Source organism: Carlito syrichta, unplaced genomic scaffold (genome assembly GCF_000164805.1).
Source record: "Carlito syrichta isolate Samal-C Ts95f unplaced genomic scaffold, Tarsius_syrichta-2.0.1 Scaffold308823, whole genome shotgun sequence".
Lineage (NCBI taxonomy): Eukaryota > Metazoa > Chordata > Mammalia > Primates > Tarsiidae > Carlito > Carlito syrichta.
The window spans coordinates 57,552-76,087 of NW_007252919.1; the positions used below are offsets into that span (position 1 = coordinate 57,552).

Genomic DNA, 18,536 nt, shown 5'->3' on the forward strand with positions numbered 1-18,536 from the left:
GTTTTTAAAAACTAGGAAAAATATGGTCCTGTCTCTCAGAAATAACACATATATCAAAAATCATATTTTTTATAAAGTTGAAAACATGATATAGAATAGAAGTCTATTTCATTCATTCAATATCATAAAACCACTTTTTTATATTTTTACAAGCTATTTATAATAGGTGTATGTACTGTAATTTAAAAATAATAGGTGAGCCGGGCTCCGTGGCTCAACCTGTAATCCCGCACCTTGGGAGGCTGAGGTGAGTGGATTGCCTGAGCCCACGTGTTTGAGACCCACTTGGGCAACTTGGTGAGACTTCATCTCTACAATAAATCAAAAAATTAGCCGGGTGTGGTAGTGCACACCTGTAGTTCCAGCTACTTGGAAGGCTGAGGCAGAAGGATCACTGGAGCCCAGCAGGTCGAGGCTGTGGTGGCCGGGAGCGGCCACTGCCCTCTAGTCTGGGCGACAGAGTGAGACTCCAACTCAAAAAATAGGTGAATAGAAATTTTAGTTAATATTTAATATGGCATCTAATTTTTAACAGTGATAAAATTATATCCTACAATAGACCTGCTTTTGTGTATGAAGCTTTTTTGTGGAATGGGTAGAATTTTAAATTACTAGAATAGATTCTCAGAAGTGAAATCACTAAGTCAAAAGACTGAATGATTTAAAGGTATTGGATAGAGATTTTTTTCATCCAAGGTGATGAACATCATTATATGACAGCTCTCTAAATGCTTTTGAAAAGAAGGAAGCAAATGTTTATAGAGCACTTTTTATTTTACTTTTTTTTGTAACATGAAATAAGATTTACCTTTCATTTTGGGGGGAGGGATATATAGTTCTATGAATTTTAACACGTGTACATTTGTGTAACCACCACAACAGTCAGGACACAGAACAGTCCATGATTCCATAACTCCCTTGTGCTGTTACTGTGTGGTCATGCTGTCCCCTGAGCCCTAACCCTGGCAACCACTGTGTTTTACCTTTTCCAGAAGGTAATATAAATAGGCTCATAAAGTATATAACCTGTGGATACAGGCATATTTCATTCAGTATAATGCCTTTGAGATCCATCCAACTTATTGTGTGTACCAATAGTTTATTCTTTTTGTTGCTAAGTAGTATTCCACTGTATGGATATGTCACGGTTTGTTTATCCATTCACCTGTTGAAGGACATTTGACTTGTCTCTAGTTTGGGCATTTATGAGAAGTGCTGCTATAAACACTCATGTACAGGTTTCTGTGTATATTTTTCTATCTGGGGGTGGGATTGAGTTGTTTGTTTTCTTATTGTTGAGTTTCAAAAGTTCTTTATGTGTTCTAAATACAAATCCTCTGTCAGATATGTGATTTGTGAAGATTTCTCCCTGTTGGTCTTTTTATTCTCTTACAAGTGTCTTTTGCAGAGCAAAAGTTTTTCTATTTCTACGAAATCCATTTTTTTCTTTTTACAAATTATAATTTAGGTATCATATCCAAAAATGCTCTGCCTAATGCCAGATAACAAAGATTTTCTCATATTTTTTTCCAAGAGTTTTATAGTTTCGATTTGTTTTTGCATACAGATGTCAAACTGCTCTCACATCATTTGTTGCAAGGATTATCCTTCCTCTACCTAAAAAAAAAAAAAATCCTTCTAGTTTTTAATTGACTTTAATTTAATTATTGTTTTCATAGTTTATCTTTTTTTATCCTTTTATTTTTAATCAACCCATGTCATTAATAGTGGATGTCTTGTAGACAGCATATATTTCAGTCTTGTTTTATTTTTTCAAATATCTCTTTCAATTGTATTTTGACCATTTGCATTTAGTGTAAATATTAATATGTTTAGCTGTATTCCCACCATTTTGTCATCCTTTTTGATATTTTTTCCTTCTTTTTTTTTTTAAGAGATGAAGTCTTACTATGTTGCCCAGGCTGGTCTTGAACTCCTGGGCTCAAGCATTCCTCCTGCCTTGGCCTCACATAGTGCTGGGATTATAAGTGTGAGCCACCATGCCTTGCCTTTATTTATTATTTGATTGAAAATTTTTTTATTTTATTTTTTACTGTATCTCTTGGTAAAGGCATTTATTAATTTATTTATTTATTTTCTACTGGTTACCCTTGAGATAACAGTGTAAGTACTTAACTTTTCATATCTACTTGGGAATAATATTTTACAACTTCAGGTGGAATGCCTTAGAATTCTTAATTCTAAGTTTCAAACCTTAATGCTTTAGAATTCTTTTTAATCTTCCACTTTTGATTGTTATATTATATTATACCAGATGTGATAATTTTCATTTTCAATCGTCATACATGTATTAAATAACTTAAGAAAAAATAGTGTACAATATTTATCCAAATGTTTACAAGATCTGTTGTTCTTTCTTCAGTCCTGATATTCCAAGTATCTTTATCATTTCCCTTTCTCCTGAGGATATTCCTTTAGCATTTCTTTTGAAGCAGGACTGTTAATAGTGAATTCTCTTAGTTTTTCTTTATCTGAAAATGTCTTCATTTCACCTTTATTTATGAAGGATATTTGTGGAAATAGAATTCTGGGTTGATGAGAGATCCACAATCAGTCAAATCATTGTTCCCCTTGGTAAAATGTGTTGTTTTTCTCTGTTTTCAGGACTTTTTGCTTGTCTTTTGTTTTTAGCAGTTTGATTAAGATGTATCTAGGCATGGATTTCTTTGAGTTTAGCCTGCTTGGGGTTTGTTGAGTTTCTTCAGTCTATAAGACTATCTTTCACAAAATGTGGGAGCTTTTTAGACATTCATTCTTTAAATCCTTTTTTAAATCCTTTTTTAAATCCTTTCATATTCTTTCTCTTCTCTTTCTCAGACTCTCATCACATGAATTTAGAGCTTTAGGTCTTGTCTCAAAGGTGTCTGAGACTCTACATTCTTTCAATTTTTTTGTTTGTTTGTTTTAATTGTCTAACTGAAAAAAACTATCTTCAAGATCCCTGACATACCATCTCTCCAAACTTAGTTCATCCAGTGAATTTTTCATTTCAATCACTGTATTTTTCAGGTAATTTCCATTTGGTTCTTCTTTATAGTTTCTGTTTCTTTGTTAAGACTCTATCTTTTCATTCATTTCAAGAGTACTTGCCCTTACTTCTTAATAACTGTTTTTAAATCTTTGACTAACAATTGTAACATCTGTGTCATCTTTGAAGTATCACCTGTTGATTGCCTTTTCCCTTGTGAGTTGAGATTTTTCTGGTTTTTTTCATATGCTGAGTAATTTGGGGTTGTATCCTGGACGTTTTTAATGTTTGGGTCTTATTTAAATTCTAAGGAGATTTTGTTAATTTTGTGTTTGCTTGGTTAGCAAGCCATTGGCCAGGTTCATCTCAGGCTATAAATTCTGGCCTGCCTTCTGTGAACTGTGGTTCCAGTGCCAGTTTTGTTTTCAAAGCTTTTGCAGTGCTATTTGGATAAATCCCATGTGTTTACTCTCTGGTACCCAGTGTAGGACCTTGTGGTTAGTTTCACAAATCCTGTTTAGGATCAGATAAGTGTATGCTCAGCTTAGAGAGAAGCCAGGAGTTCATATGCAACTTCATGGGACTGCTCTTTTTTGTGGTCACTCCAGTACTTTCTAGCTCCCTGGGCCCTTCCTCCATGGCTCTCTGGCCAAAAAGCTGAGGTTTTATTTTTCCCGTTCTGCCATGCACTTCCTGTGCCTGTGTCTGCATCTGGAGCCAGGCTGCAGGAGGACAGAGCCAAAATGCAATGGGGATTGGACCCACACTCTTGGAACCATGGCTCCTCTAGTTAAAGAGAAAGGTTTCCCTCCCACCGGTTTTGGGCACCTGCTCAGCTGCTACTACCATTATGTGCTGCTGCCTCTTCTGCTGCCACCGTGTTGCCTGGTGCCTGGAGAAGGAGAAAAGGAAAAAGACCCGGGGGTCTCCTCCACTCTCTCCAAATCTTAGGAATCACCTTTCCTACTCCATGGACTAGGAAAAAAGGACTTTTCTTGAAGCTCTTTTTGACCTTATTTGTTACATACTTCTGAGTTTTTAGCTTTCTTTTTTCCCTATGGAGGGGGAAAATAATAATCTCATCACCGATGTGGTAGAACTTCTAATTCTGGTCATTTTCCCTAGTCTTCTTTTTTTTCTTTTTTTCTTTTTTTGAGTTGGAGTCTCACCCTGTCGCCCACACTCAGTGGCACGCTCCGGGCCACCACAGTCTCAACCTGCTGGGCTCCAGCGATCCTTCCGCCTCACTTCCAAGTAGCCGGAACCACAGGCGTACTACCGCCCTGCTAATTTTTGATTTATTGTAGAGATGAGGTCTCACCAAGTTGCCCCAGTGGGTCTCAAACCCGTGGGCTCAGTCAATCCACTTGCCTCAGCCTCCCAAAGTGCTGGGATTACAGCCTGAGCCACCTAGCTTGGCCCCCAGTCATCTTTCTGTCATTTACTTTTCAGAGTCCTCAGATAGCTTTACCATGTACTCACTCCATCCAGGAATTATAGTTGTGTCAGTGGGAGAGACGAAGTAGAGTGTGCTTACTCTATCTTCTCTAGAACCAGAGCTCTATTATGTTTTGGGACTGTATGTTATATGAAGATATCTCATTTAATCTTAAACATCTCTGAAAAATATCTGTCATTCCTATTTCACAGATGAGAAGACTAGACACAAGTAGTTCAGTAATTTTTCCAAAATTATTGAGGTAATAAGTGGTAGGGGAAAAAAATCTAAAATCTAGCTGGAAGTGTCTTGCTTCAAAGTTTATGCAGTGTTTTACTTTGAAGTAATTTTCCCTGATTTGCTGCTTTTTTTCCCCTACTTAGTAATGGCTGTTAAGGAATAAATCACAAGTTGGAACAGAACTATTATTCATTTGTCATTCTTTTTCCTGTTTAAACCATTCTTATTACTAATTTTTGCAGGATTTGAAGTTCTTAATAGTTTTTTTAATCTAAATTTTTTTCAGCAAATAATTATTATGTTTACTGTGCATGATGCTGTGTGAGACTCAGAGTTAATTCAGAGATAGCAAACCCATCTTCAGGATGCTTCTGGGCTACTCGGGGAGATTTACAAGTATAAATAATAAGTACAATACAATCATGATAAAAGAGCTAAGAAATAAAATGCAATGAGAATTCGAGGAGGAAAGACTACTTCTAAGTAGGGATGCAAAGAAGATTTCTATTTCCACCTGTCAAAGAAAACATATGTTTACATGTGAGACAATACCACAACAGTTTTCCTTATAACAATGCTTGACTCCAAGTGATTTTTAAATAACATTATGAACAGGTAGGTTTTTTTCTTCTTATGTCTGTTTGCTTCCCCACTAACCCCTAAAAAAAAAGCTGTTTACATGAAGATAAATTTCAAATAGTCTATTTGGGAAAGGTGTATATAAACCAAAATGTTTAAAGAATCAAAAATGATCTTTCTACAGTGATAGATTTTAGAGCAATGAATATATTTTTTAATTTAAAAAATAGATAAAAGTTTAAAAATAAAATTCTTAAAAATCTTTTATGAATTATATCTGTTTGACATTTAGAGCTTTAAGTTAAAAATATGTATTTTTCTGTTTTCAATAGAAAAGAAACATTTGTTTGCATAGGAATTCATGAAGGCGACCCAACCTGGAAAAAGAAGTATTCACTTTGGCCATGGGGGTCTTGTGACAAGTTAGTCCCTTCAGAGATTTTATTCAACCCTGAGGAATGGATTAAACTCACGAAAAACATGTATAATTGGACTGAAGAATACGGGAGGTATGAACAGTAGCCATATTTGATGCATATAAACATGGTAGCTTTGAGTACCCTAAAACTAGTACATTTTGAGATGCCTTTTAATTTTGTTTTGCTTTTTACTAATTATTACTATTTGCTACCCCCAAAGTACCATAAAACATACAGAAAGAGAACATTCCTTTCTTGTCCTCCAATTTAGAGAACAATGAGGAGACAGAAGGAGAGGGAAGCTATGGTTGCATGGAAACCATGATAACTAGGTGCATGCATGGCATCTTCTATGAGGGAGGACCCAATAAACCCAGAATTTATTTATTAAAAAATTGCGTATTTATTGTTTCATGTTTAAACTCCAGTCACCTTCAAGATACTTGCTGTTTGATGGAACACACCTATTGAGATGCTTTTTCCACTGCTCAAAACACTTTATGAACTTGTCAGTTTTGATGCCTTTTAGTGCTTTTGCCATTTTTTTGTTTCACTTCTTCCACATCGGTAAAACATTTCCCTTTGAGGACTTTTTTCATCTGGGGAAACAAAAATTTCACTCAGAATGAGAGCAGGGGAATAGGGAGAATGGGGCACGGGGGTTATTTTTGGTCAAAAAATGCTCTGCACTCAATGTGATGTGGGCAGGTGTGTTGTTATAGTGGAAGAACAAACAAGTCATCTGTTTGCCACAACTCGAGATGTTTTTTTCTGCAACGCAGCCTCTCACCAGAACACTAACTGGTATACTGATGCTAATGGGTTCCTGGAACATTTACCTAGCAGAGGAATCCTGTACTACCAGAGACCTACTCTCAGAAATATAATTCTGGGTCAGGCTTGGTAGCTCAGCCTATAATCCCTGCACTCTGGAAGGCCGAGGCGAGTCAAAGGCCAAGGTGAGTGGTAGCATGCACATGTAGTTCTGGCCACTTGGTAGGCTGAAGCGGAAGGATTGCCGGAGCCCAGCAGGTCTACACTGGGGTGGCCATGAGTGTGCCACTGCACTCCAGCCTAGGTGACAGAGTGAGACTCCAACTCAAAAAAAAAGATAATTCCAGTTTTGGGGGGTCATCCCTCATACTTCCCAGTTGTATAATGCTACATTGACCAGCATCCTATGTCTCATTACCCTAAAAGTGACAGAGGTTCAATAACTGCAGTTGAGCTTTAAAAGGCATTACCATGATAGTTTCCATATGCACAAACTTGTCATATTTTCTTTTTTTAAAGAATGGCAGCCGGTTGCAGTGGCTCATACCTGTAGTCCCAGAAATTTGGGAGGTGGAGGCAAGAGGATTGCCTGAGCCCAGGGGTTCGAGACCAGCCTGGGCAACTTGGCAAGACCTCCTCTCTACAGTAAATCAAAAAAATTAGCCGTGTGGTAGCACATGCCTGGGGTTCCAGCCACATGGAAGGCTGAGGCAGAAGGAATCACTTGAGCCCAGCAGATCGAGGCTGGGGTGACCATGAGCATGCCACTGCACTCCAGCCTAGGTGACAGAGTAAGACTCCAACTCAAAAAAAGAATTAAAAAAAAAAAAAAAGAATGACAGATAACCTCTCTGTTAGGGAAGACTGAGATTTACATAACTTTGTCTTCATAGTTGGTCGGCATCAACCTGGTTATGTTGTTGGAGAATTGCTAGTCTTCCTTTAAGCATTTCTACAGAATTCACTCTTTCTCATATGGAAAATGAGTCACCCCTTAAAGAAATGTGCTTCCATTACCTATTATTAAAATTATGAATTATTTAAATATTATAGAAGCTATTGCTTATCCTTTAAGAGTAGCAGACAAGATCATATAAAAATGCTATGAAGGTTTTTTTCAGTCAACATAAGCAAAATACAGACCACATTGTTGTAAAACAACCAGAGATGGCTAACTAGGCTAAAATCAAAGCACTCTTGCAACCATGATAAAGAAAACCTAGAAAATAACATATTCTTCAGATAGCTGCTGACTAGTATATGTATATAACATCACTTGTTACCTCATTCTGTCAGAATTGATAGATAATAACAAAATGTTTAGTTAAGAGAAAGAAAATCAGCAAACATTTGGCCATGATCCTTTGGGCAACATCATAGCACCAACAATGATATGTCAAAGCCAGGAAACCCATCTCTTCAGCCTGATAACCTTGCTTCCCAGCGCTGTGGCTGTTAACCATTTAGTGGCCTCACCTCTGCCCTGATCCCTCTTATGAACAGCTGACTCCCCAGATACCTCCAGTCTTTTCCCATTAATCCTGTGTTTGCTCTAATGAGGTATTGGGACTCATATGCAGATTAAGAACACATTTATCAAAACTCAAAATTCTTTATATTTGGACTTTTTTTTTTTTTTTTAGTTGGAATCTCATTCCATTGCCCAGGCTAGAGTGCAGTGGCACACTTATGGCAACCCCAGTGTCAACCTGCTGGGCTCCGGTGAGTCTTCCACCTCAGCCTTCCAAGTAGCCGGAACTACAGGCACACTACCACACCCAGCTAATTTTTTATTTATTGTAGAGGCGAGGTCTCGCCAAGTTGCCCGGGATTGGTCTAGAACCCACGGGCTCAGGTAATCAACTCGCCTCAGCCTCCCAAAGTGCTGGGATTACAGACTGAGCCCAGCCTATATTTGAACTTTTTTAGGAGAATAAGTTAATCTGTGTTTGGTCACTATCAGTACTTCAAGATCCAGGCCATTTTGTTGGCCTTATAAGATTATAAAACAGGCATTACATATCCATAGCAATAAATATAGATGACAGAAAGATATTACTGTTTTCTTATGACTACAGGTTTGATCCATCTTCTTGGGAGTCTGTGGCCAATGAAGAGATGTGGCAAGCAAGGTAACTAAGTGACATTTTTGGGTTTGAATCTGTTTTTAAAATGGCAGAGAAGTAGCCAATGGTATTTTTCATTTGGGGAGTAGCAGTGAGTGGTGATTTTTAAAACAACATTTATGAGCAATTACTTTGGTTGAGGCATTGTACTAATCATTATACATGAATGAATCATTTTTTCCTCACAATAACCTATGAAGTTATAACTCCATTTTATAAAAGAACAAACTCAATGTAGAAAGGTTACTTGTCCAAGGCCCCATTGCTACAATGGAGGAGTCTAAAGCTCACATCTGTCTACCTCTGGACCACTCTTAACTCCAATGCTTTCCTCCTTAACTAAACCAAAGTGAGTGTGATTGATTGAGTAGTGTTAATAATTACAACCTTGCCTCCATTACAATGCACCTGTTAATTATTTAAGCACTTGTATAATATTTATTAGAGACCAGTCACTGTGCTTGGCATTGAAGCCACATGTGAATAGGACACATTTCTGACCTTCGTGGAGCTCATGATCTAATGGAATAGACAGACATTTTTTAAAAAGATTTGAATTTTAATGTGGTAGATGCTATACTTTCCCATTGTTGAGAAAGAGAAGTTATACTGTCCTGCATGGAACATTTCATAGTGATGCTACAGCTTCTTTTGGTTCCTGTCATTTTTTAACCAAAATAACTAACACAAACTTTGGCCTAAATATTAATGTATAAGTCCTACATAATACAGACATATGTACCTTGTATATATGGAGTGCTTCCTTCAACAAAAGTGTATTGATGTCCTGTCTGAGCCAAGGACTGTGCACTGAGAATTGAGTTACAATATAAAGAGCATACACAAGTTTAAAGAGGTAAAGAGTGGTCCAGAGCTGGGCATGGTGGCTCGCACCTGTAACCCAGCACTTTGGGAAGCTGAAGCAGAAGGATTTCATGAGCCCAGGAGTTTGAGACCAGCCTGGTCAACATAGTGAGACCTCGTCTCTACAAAAAATTGAAAAAAAAAATAGCCAGGTCTGGTGGCATGTGTCTATAGACCATATACTCAGGAAGCTAAGGTGGATCACCTGAGGCCATGAGGTGGAGACTATGGTGAACCATCATTGCACCATTGCACTCTAGTCTGACCAATAGAGTGAGACCCTGACTTAAAATAGAATAAATAAAATAAAATAAAAAGGCTGGCTAGTCAAGAAATGCAGCTCCAAAATAACAATTGCAAAAATAGATATACTACAGTTTGTGTTTTTGAAAAAAAGTCAAAAATGGCATATCTTAAGTTGTCAGCTTAGTCATAGGGACAAATACTTGCTTTGAAGAACTGATCAAAGATATACCTATCATATGTTTGCACAATTCTTCACTGTGATTTATGCAGGAAAGCTAGGAAGAAATCACATAAAAGAAGAAAGCAGGTCATTATTTGGGCAGGTATTGATTTAATTGGTGTGCTGAATATAATTTGGATGAGTTCATGTGGTCAGAGTCTGGCCACCTTTGAAGAACTGGTCACAGTTAACATGAGCCGCCATGATGGGGACCTTCAGGGATGTGCTGACAAACCCAGCAAGTCTTTCTTTTCCCAGCTGCTCTTGCATAGCAATAGCATATATCTGGAGGGAGAACAGTGTGTAATAGTGATGATGAATGTTAGCTTCCTAAAAGATCTGGTAATCAGTATGAATGCAATGTCTGGTTGTGGGTAGGGATTGCTCTTGGTTCAGAGTAAATGTTCATGAATATGAGAAAATTAAAAATAATACAGTAAAGGGTTTGATACATTCCCTATCAGTAGAAAACCTGGAAGATTTAGCCTTGAATGTGAAATTGACAATATGATTTTAATGAAGGTTCCCATCCCCAGGATGAAAACACCGTTCTTCATCTTTAACCTGGCAGAAACGGCTAACGTGCCTTCAAATGTGAAAACTCAACTCTACACTCATGCATATAACGTATGTTATACTTTTATATATACGGATATATTTGGTGGGAGAATGGTGGTGAGTGCTTGGGATGGAAAAAGGATGTATCACAGAGTTTTTATTCTTTTATTTCCAGCTTAATTAGGGCATAATAAAGCAGCCTAAAAATACTCAATTGTACCACAATGTCTGGAGTAAATGACTATGGTAGGCAGAATAACACCCCCCTCAAAATGTCTACATCCAAATCTCTAGAACCTGAGAATAGATTACCTTAAGTGGCAAACGAGGGTGTGATTAAATCAAGGATCTCAAGATGGGAGATTATCCCGGATTATCCAGGTGGGTTCAGTATCATCACAAAGGTCCTTATGAAAAGGAAACAGGGGGTTCAGAGTCAGAGAAGGAGACGTGGTACAGGAGCAGTGGTCAAAGAGAGGGAGAAAAGATTCTACACTACTGACTTGGAAGATAGGCAAAGGGGCCATGAGTTAAGGCATGCAGGCAGCCTGATAGAAAGGGTAAGGAAACACCCTCCTATAGAGCCTCCAGAAGGAAGCAGCCATGCTGATTTTATGACTTCTCACCTCCAGAAATACAAGATAATAAATTAATGTTGTCCTAAGCTGTTTGTGATAATTTGCCACAAAAGCAATAGAAAACTAGAATAATTGCTTGATAAAAAACAAGTTCTGGCGGGTTACACTTTATGCAAAAGTCATGACCCTAGGTACACTTAAAACGATAGGGCCATGGCTCATTGAGACTTCATGACATACAGGGTTGCAGAGACTGGCTCTGTCTTCTAACTGTGGCCCCAAGGAAACCAAACGAACCTTCAGAAGACAACCAAATTGAGGCTCTGGAGTAAATCGGCAAATGGGAAATGGGTGCTCAGATGAGAAACTTGCTATAGCACTATTTTAACAAGTCTTTGCTCTTCTATGACTTACAGCACTGGGCTCTTCAGGCACCTGCAGAGCCTGCCATTTAGGAAAGGAATATCCAGGGAAGATCAATCAAAAGAGAGCCTAGGACCTATACGTGTGAGCACCTGAGGTATTTCTGCCACCTCTGGACTAATGTAGGTCTACTCAGGAAATTTGTTCAGTGCGAAGTCAGAATAGCGCAGTATCCGATCAGCATGACTGATCTTACTCCCGAGTTTTGTTCATTGGCTCACTGTTTATTCATTTATTCATTCACTTACACAACATGTATGGAGCACCCACTCAGTGGCAAATATTGTGTTGGAGGCAATCAAATCTTATCCCTGCTATCAAACAGGGAGCAAGTAAGAGAGGGAGATAAGATCAAGTCCTCAGCCACAGCCCAGCCCTGGGAATGCTATGAGAGGCACACAGCGATGCTGTGGGAAAACAGAGGGCTGGGCACCAGCAAGCTGGGAAGGGGAGGGTGGCAGGGGAGATGGCATCGAGTGTCATCTTGAGAGATCAGAAGGAGCTAGCCAGATGGTGGGGCAAGGAAGTGAGAGAGGGAGGAGAGGGCTGTCCATAAGGAGGAAGCCACAAGAGCAAAGGCAGACCCTCTGAGGTGCCCCACTTGAGCAAGGAACAATTCTAGAAGGCAGCATGCTGGAATGCTGTCTGGTGGTAGGGAGGGCCAGGTTCTAGGCCCACTCTGCCATTGTCAACTGTGAGTCAGTTAACTTTCCAGGCCTTGATTTTTTTCTAAAAATAAACATTTTAAAAATGAGCTTTAAACTTTCAAAGAGTCTCTCTCATATCCTGGTCATATAATCTTGTTTATCTCTAGTAGCCTGTAATTCTATGAAAAACAAGCATGCTTAGTTGGGAATTATTTGAAATTTACTCACATTTCATTTTCTCATCGGTGATCTCTTCCATGGTCAGTTATTAGATCACCACTGAAGCTCAGTCATGGATTTATTGCCCCTTTGGGTCAACAAGCTTAATTTTTTCTGTGAGCACAGATTATCAGTGTCTCCTTCACATATGTCTGCAGATGTGTGACAATGTTTACAAGACCTACAAGACCTGTTACTTAATTATAATTACTTAATCACCACCACCAGTAGTGGTCTTTCAAGAATATTCTTGTTAGGTGTACAGGATATTGTTGTTATTATTTGCATTAACCCTCACAAGATCTTACATAGATCTTAAGTTCAGGTGACACTAAGTTTAGGTGTCATCAGGGAACAGGGAATAGCCAACTCCCTAGGAATAAATTAGAGAAGTTGAAGATGTCCCAAATTAACAGAATACGGTCCACTAAGACTAATATCACAGTAACACACACATAGTAAGTTAATGCATCAGTAATAAAGTGTTCTAGAAAAGTTAGTACAAGTGTCCTGATGCCTGAAGTCTAGTAGGAGGCCCAGTCAGCATCTCATTCTTTTGAGCATTTGGGGAACTGTTCCTGGAAGTGTTGGCATCTGTTTTGGAAGCCAAAACTAGTACAATTTTGAAAGCAAAACAGTTTCTGCGTATCTGCTTTTTGCTATGCATTTCACACCCATGCCTCATGAGAGGGAGCCTCAGAAGAGAAGCCACTGGAAAAGAAAAGCTGTTGAGAAAAGAGTAGAGAAACTCAGTAGCTTTGATGCATGTGAAAGTGCATGGTGACTCTCCTGTTTTGTAAAATGAAGGATGTAAGGGGAAGTTGCTTTAAAAGGTAACTGGGCAGGGCGCGGTGGCTCACGCCTGTAATCCCAGCACTTTGGAAGGTGAAGGCAAGAGGATAGCCTGAGCTCAGAAGTTCAAGAGCAGCCTGAGCAGCATGGCGAGGCCTCATCTTTTCAATAAATCAAAAAATTTAGCCAGGCGTAGTGACGCATGCCTATGGTTCCAGATACCTGAAAAACTGAAGCAAAAGGATCGCCTGAGCCTAGCAGGTCAAGACTGCAGTGGCTTTGAGCGTGCCACTGCACTCCAGCCTGGGTGATAGAGTGAGACACCAACTCAAAAAAAAAAAAAAAAAAAGAACTGGAAGACTAAGGGTTGTTAAATATCAAAATGATACATCAAACATGGATTGTGGAATTTTTCATGAGGATGCAATTTTAAAATGGGTATGGGTATGCATTTGTCTGCTCTGGAGTAGTTGAGGAAATAAATAATATATTTGGGTTCCTTTTATTTTTATTTATTTATTTATTTATTTTGAGTTGGAGTCTCACTCTGTCGCCCAGGCTGGAGTGTGGTGGCACGCTCCCAGCCACCGCAGCCTCGACCTGCTGGGCTCCAGCAATCCTTCCGCCTCAGCCTTCCAAGTAGCTGGAACTACAGGCACGTGCTACTACGCCCGGCTAATTTTTTTGATTTATTGTAGAGATCAGGTCTCGCCAAGTTGCCCAGGCAGGTCTTGAACCCGCGGGCTCAGGCAATTCACTCACCTCAGCCTCCCAAAGCGTGGGATTACAGGCTGAGCCACCAGGCCCGTCTTTAAGTTCCTTTTAACTAAATGATATCATGAAGATAATTCTGATCCAAAAAAACACGTGTCTCTTGAAGAAAGCATTATTGCTTGTTCTGTGCTCTGTAGAGTCTACAGGTAAACTCCTGTGAATCCATCTCTAACTGGCAGTCACCAAGAAGGCTGTGAAATTCCTAAATTAGCAAGTACCATATTCCATTTTACGTATTTGTATCTGCTTTTTTATTTGTTGAATTTTGATGTGTTTTCTTTGGAAAATTCAATATCAAAACTTCTAATTGTATCCAATTAATACTCTCTCTAATGTTGAAAAGCAAAATTCCAAATTTCTGTGAGTAAAGTTTTAACTATCAAAATTGTAAATTAGAGGACACTGAAGATTTTAAATCTCTCACTTTTAGGTATCTCTTAAATTCTGTGATGCCCAGCCTACCTGATGTTGGCTTTTTGTTGTTGTTTTTAATGTGGAGAGAAATTTATGTAAATAATGCAGGACAAAAATTCAAATCCCTTCAAGTTCTTTTTCCAAAAAGTCTTCTAAAGAAAGCTATTTTTTTCCAACAACTAAATTTAGAGTTTCAGCCCTTCTGCCTGTTGAGTAAATAGCTTTCTATGAATTAGAACTAAATCCCTTTCCCAGAACATCTTTCTGGAGAAAGTGCATTTTGTCCTAACACGGCGTGTCTTAGGTTTCCCCTGCAACATCCAAAAACCTCAGAAGCAGTTTTAGATGAAGCATATTTGCCTCCTGCTACTGTAATAATTACAGTAACATCCTTGCATTTTCTGCATGTCCTAACAGTGATGAGATTTTTACTGTAGGCTGCTTGGATTATTTTTGTTGTTGTTGTTATTATTAGTTCCTGTGTTTTCTGTTTTTGAAAAAAAAGTCAAGGGGTAACAATGGCATACCAACATTTTTGCTGTTTTCCAGCTTTATAAGGAGATTGTCTCTTTACAAAAGGAACACCCTGTAAATTGGCACAAGAACTATGCCATCGCCTGTGAGCGGATGCTGCATCTTCAGGAAAGAGAATCAGATCCCGAAGTCCTGTTATCTGAAACCATCAGACATTTCCGTCTCTACACTCAGAAAGCACAGAATGATCCACAGCAAGCTGATATTTTAGTTGCTCTAAAGCACCTAAGAAAAGAACTGCAAAGTCTACGAAATATGAAAAATGACTGAGCAAAATATGGAAAACCTGCTCGTCATTCAGCTTTCAAAATTCTGAAGTCCAAAACTTTTTCCTTCAAGAAAAGAAACTGTATAAAAAATTTAAAACTAAGTAATTTCCCAGAATAAGTAACTTAGTACAGCAGTACCGTTTAGTGGAATGTTCAGTGACTGAGGTGTACTATTTATGCAAAATTCTGTTTATCCCATGTTACCAAATCAGCATGTCAGTGAGAAGCTTTTGAATTGTCTACTTCCACAATCTTTCACCAAATGACTGTGCTTGATTAGTTTCTAGAGGAGAGGAACTATTTTCATATAACTAAAATTTCAGCCATGGATCTTTTAAGGACCATGCTTATTGAGATCAGTTTTAAAAGTTAAATTATTTTAATATTAATACCACACTGAATACATTTTCTGCTTCTGAATGTGAAATTGTTTTTTAAAAGAATTAATCTTGTTATGCTTCAATTTAGGGTACATTTTTTTTTTAAAGATGCTAGTTGTTACATAATCTCCCACTTGGTGTTTGCCAAGTGGGTTATATTTTGATAATAATTTGAACTTTATTGTCTTAGATATTTCTCTGAAATCACTAAAAAAAAAAACTAATTTGATGTTTGCTTATTTCAGTTGTAGAAACTGGCAAGTAAAAAGGGTTTTGTATTTACTTAATTTTATATTTATGTTTTACTTCTATTTGGACTCAGAGATCTAGGCTCAATAATTAGTAGGCTCCCGCTGCCAGGATGCAAAGGGGAAAAAAAAGGCGGGGATTTGGGGGGGATAGGGAAGTGGTTCAATAAATTCATTTCTGTTACAAGCATCTTTTATACATATTACTAAAGAGAACATAGTAAGAAATGCAAATAATAGTTCTTTATTTTATTATGACAGTTAATTAATAGCAACCTGTTTTAATGAATAAAGTCACTCAGAGTCCTTCAGCACTTCCTAAGTAGAGGCCAGGATCTGTAGGGCTTCTTTTCCCCCCAATTGTATAGCTCCTAGACTCCAAGCACTATATAGGCCCCTGTATAGAAATGCTCACTAATGAAGAGGGAGGGCTAGAAACTTGTCTGCATTCAAAGATCACTGGTGAGTCATTCAGCAAGAAAGGGCCCCTTACCAGGAATAGTCACAGTTCCGTGGCATTGTACTAGCAAAAGGGTCTGATCAAAGGTCTCCTGTGGAGCTTGCATGGTTCCCTTTCATACTACGACCATAATTAAAACCACTAATTCTCTTTTAAAATGCTGCAGGATGCCATGTAGGCATCTGTCTGGAGTGTCCTTTGTGATGTCATAAGCTGTTAAGGACCAGTGCCGAGGGCTTTTGAGTGAAATGCCAGTCATGAAGGTGCTTCAAGACAAGGGTGCCTCTAAAAGCTTGACAGGGCCTTGACTGCACAATTCGAGCTGAATTTGCCCCTTGTCAGCTGCCAGTAAATAAATCTCAAAGGGGGAAAAGCTGAAGTTTCATTACCTGATCCATGGGGCTTTGTTGGTTTTGGCATCACACAGGGGAAGCTCTTGCCCCTCCATTCTCTGGATTTGAAGATGTCCATTGGAGCCTGCAGGGCCTGGACAGGGTTCAGAGCGGAACCTTTTGAAGAGTGTCAATAGTTGTAACAGTTCAGCTGTTAGGAAGACAAATAAATGGAGGAGCTCATTAATCCGCTTTTGGCTCTCAGTGCCTTTTGCCCTTTTATCACAGCCTTATTAGGCTCCTACTCATCTTGAACCAGAAAAAAATGAATTGAAGCTGTTGAGTACTAATTGGCAAAGACTTTTAATCATGGGCCAAGAACTTTCACTGACTTGAAAGTAACTTCTCCACAGGGAAGAACCAAAAACCAGGTTTACCTTAAAACAAAAACCTGTTGGAGTTCAGCGTGGTGTAAAAATTTAAGGAAGCGTTGATAAATGGTCTAAGTTTATCCAGTTGAAAGAAATTGTGTAAGATTATGATTTTCACTTTTATTTTTAAAAGTACAACACAATTCAAATGTTCCTTGGAAATGCATTGTCAGAAAAGAGATTGTACACATATGAGAGGTGTTCGTGTTTGTTTCTGAACATCTGTACATAGGTATATGACTATTCATCTCAGCATATGCATGTGGTATTTGAGGGACCTTATAGAAAGTAATATTTCCTATGGATAGCCTAAGGAAAGGCAAATGAAGGCCTTCTTTTGAGAATAGCTCCTTTTTAAATTTTTGCCTATTCAACAGAGTTTTTATATGACTGAATATGTTTTGTGTATTGATTGTTGTACAGTGGCACATAAATTATTCTATGTTTGTGCAACATGGCTTTGAGAAGTTGTCTCTTTGAGAAAACAATTACATGATGGCCCAAAGTAGGTAGGATCATAATGATTTAAATTTCTGAACACTGTTGGTAAATGAAAAAATAGTAAACTGAGCCGAGATCTAGGGAGGTTGGGCTTCATTCCCAATCAAGTACTTTGAAGATTCTTTTCCTTTCTGTGGTGTGAGGTTAAACAAGTTGCTTTCTTTTTCTTTCTCCTAGTTTCCTTGGCTAGAGCACAAGCACCATAAAATCTGATAAAAGGGTTTCCTGTAGTCTGACCCACCGACATTGAAGAGAATGTGAAGGAGGTGACTTCTCATGCAAGACTTGGCCAGCATTATCCTAGCAGGGTCCCAGGAGTGCCGTGGGTTGGCAGGACTACAGGAACCCCACAAGGCCAACTTCTGCCTGGACTTTGGCCTGAAGAGCCAGTGAGAGCAAGCAAAATTGTCTGCGTCTCCACATGCCGCAGTGTTGCTGCCCTGGCACCGAGGCTGGCACACACCAGAGGGCAACTGGAGACAGGGATTGTGGCTCCCATGTCATCTAGGTAACCCCCAAGGGGGCAGCACTCCCTGCCCCTCCCTGTGCCCTGTGGTGGGAGTATGCTGGGTTCTTGGTATTGGCTTTCCTTTTTTTGTTGTTGTTTTTTAAAAGGATCCTTTTTTTTTCCAGTCATAGTCTTACTCTGTCACTCAGGCTAGAGTGCTCATGGCCACCACAGCCTCAACCTGCTGAACTCAGGAGATCCTTCTGCTTCAGCCTTCCTAGTAGCTGGAACCACAGATGTGTGCCACTATGTTTAGATAATTTTTGGATTTATTTTAGAGACAGCTAGGATCCATTTTTTAAAATGCTTTTGTTCTATTATTCAAAATGCAGCCAAAATAGAAGGGAATTAATTACTAGTGTACTGTTTTGAAAGCTACAAATAGACATTGTGAAATGTTATTTTCGTCCATATTCTTAGTGTTTCCTACTGATAGAACCATGATGTTTAGGCTTTGTGATACTTAAATAAAGCCAATTTTGAGTGTTAGGATTATTTTTATGATACCTCCATTGATATCTTTAAGCCATCAGGCTAGAATATGAAGAGCAGTTTATATTTTAAAAGTTAAAT

The 18,536-nt window shown here is 38.7% G+C and overlaps 1 protein-coding gene across 1 annotated transcript in view; it reads left to right on the forward strand.

Annotated features, from left to right (window-relative positions):
• Positions 1-17,407, forward strand: part of TMEM260 (transmembrane protein 260) — a 64,291-nt gene extending 46,884 nt beyond the window's left edge. The window contains exons 13-16 of the mRNA XM_008065958.1: positions 5,579-5,755; positions 8,518-8,571; positions 10,432-10,522; positions 14,850-17,407. Of these exons, the coding sequence (XP_008064149.1) occupies positions 5,579-5,755; positions 8,518-8,571; positions 10,432-10,522; positions 14,850-15,104 (577 nt within the window). The 3' untranslated portion in view covers positions 15,105-17,407. The remainder of the gene's footprint in view (positions 1-5,578; positions 5,756-8,517; positions 8,572-10,431; positions 10,523-14,849) is intronic.
• The last annotated feature ends 1,129 nt before the right edge of the window (positions 17,408-18,536 follow it).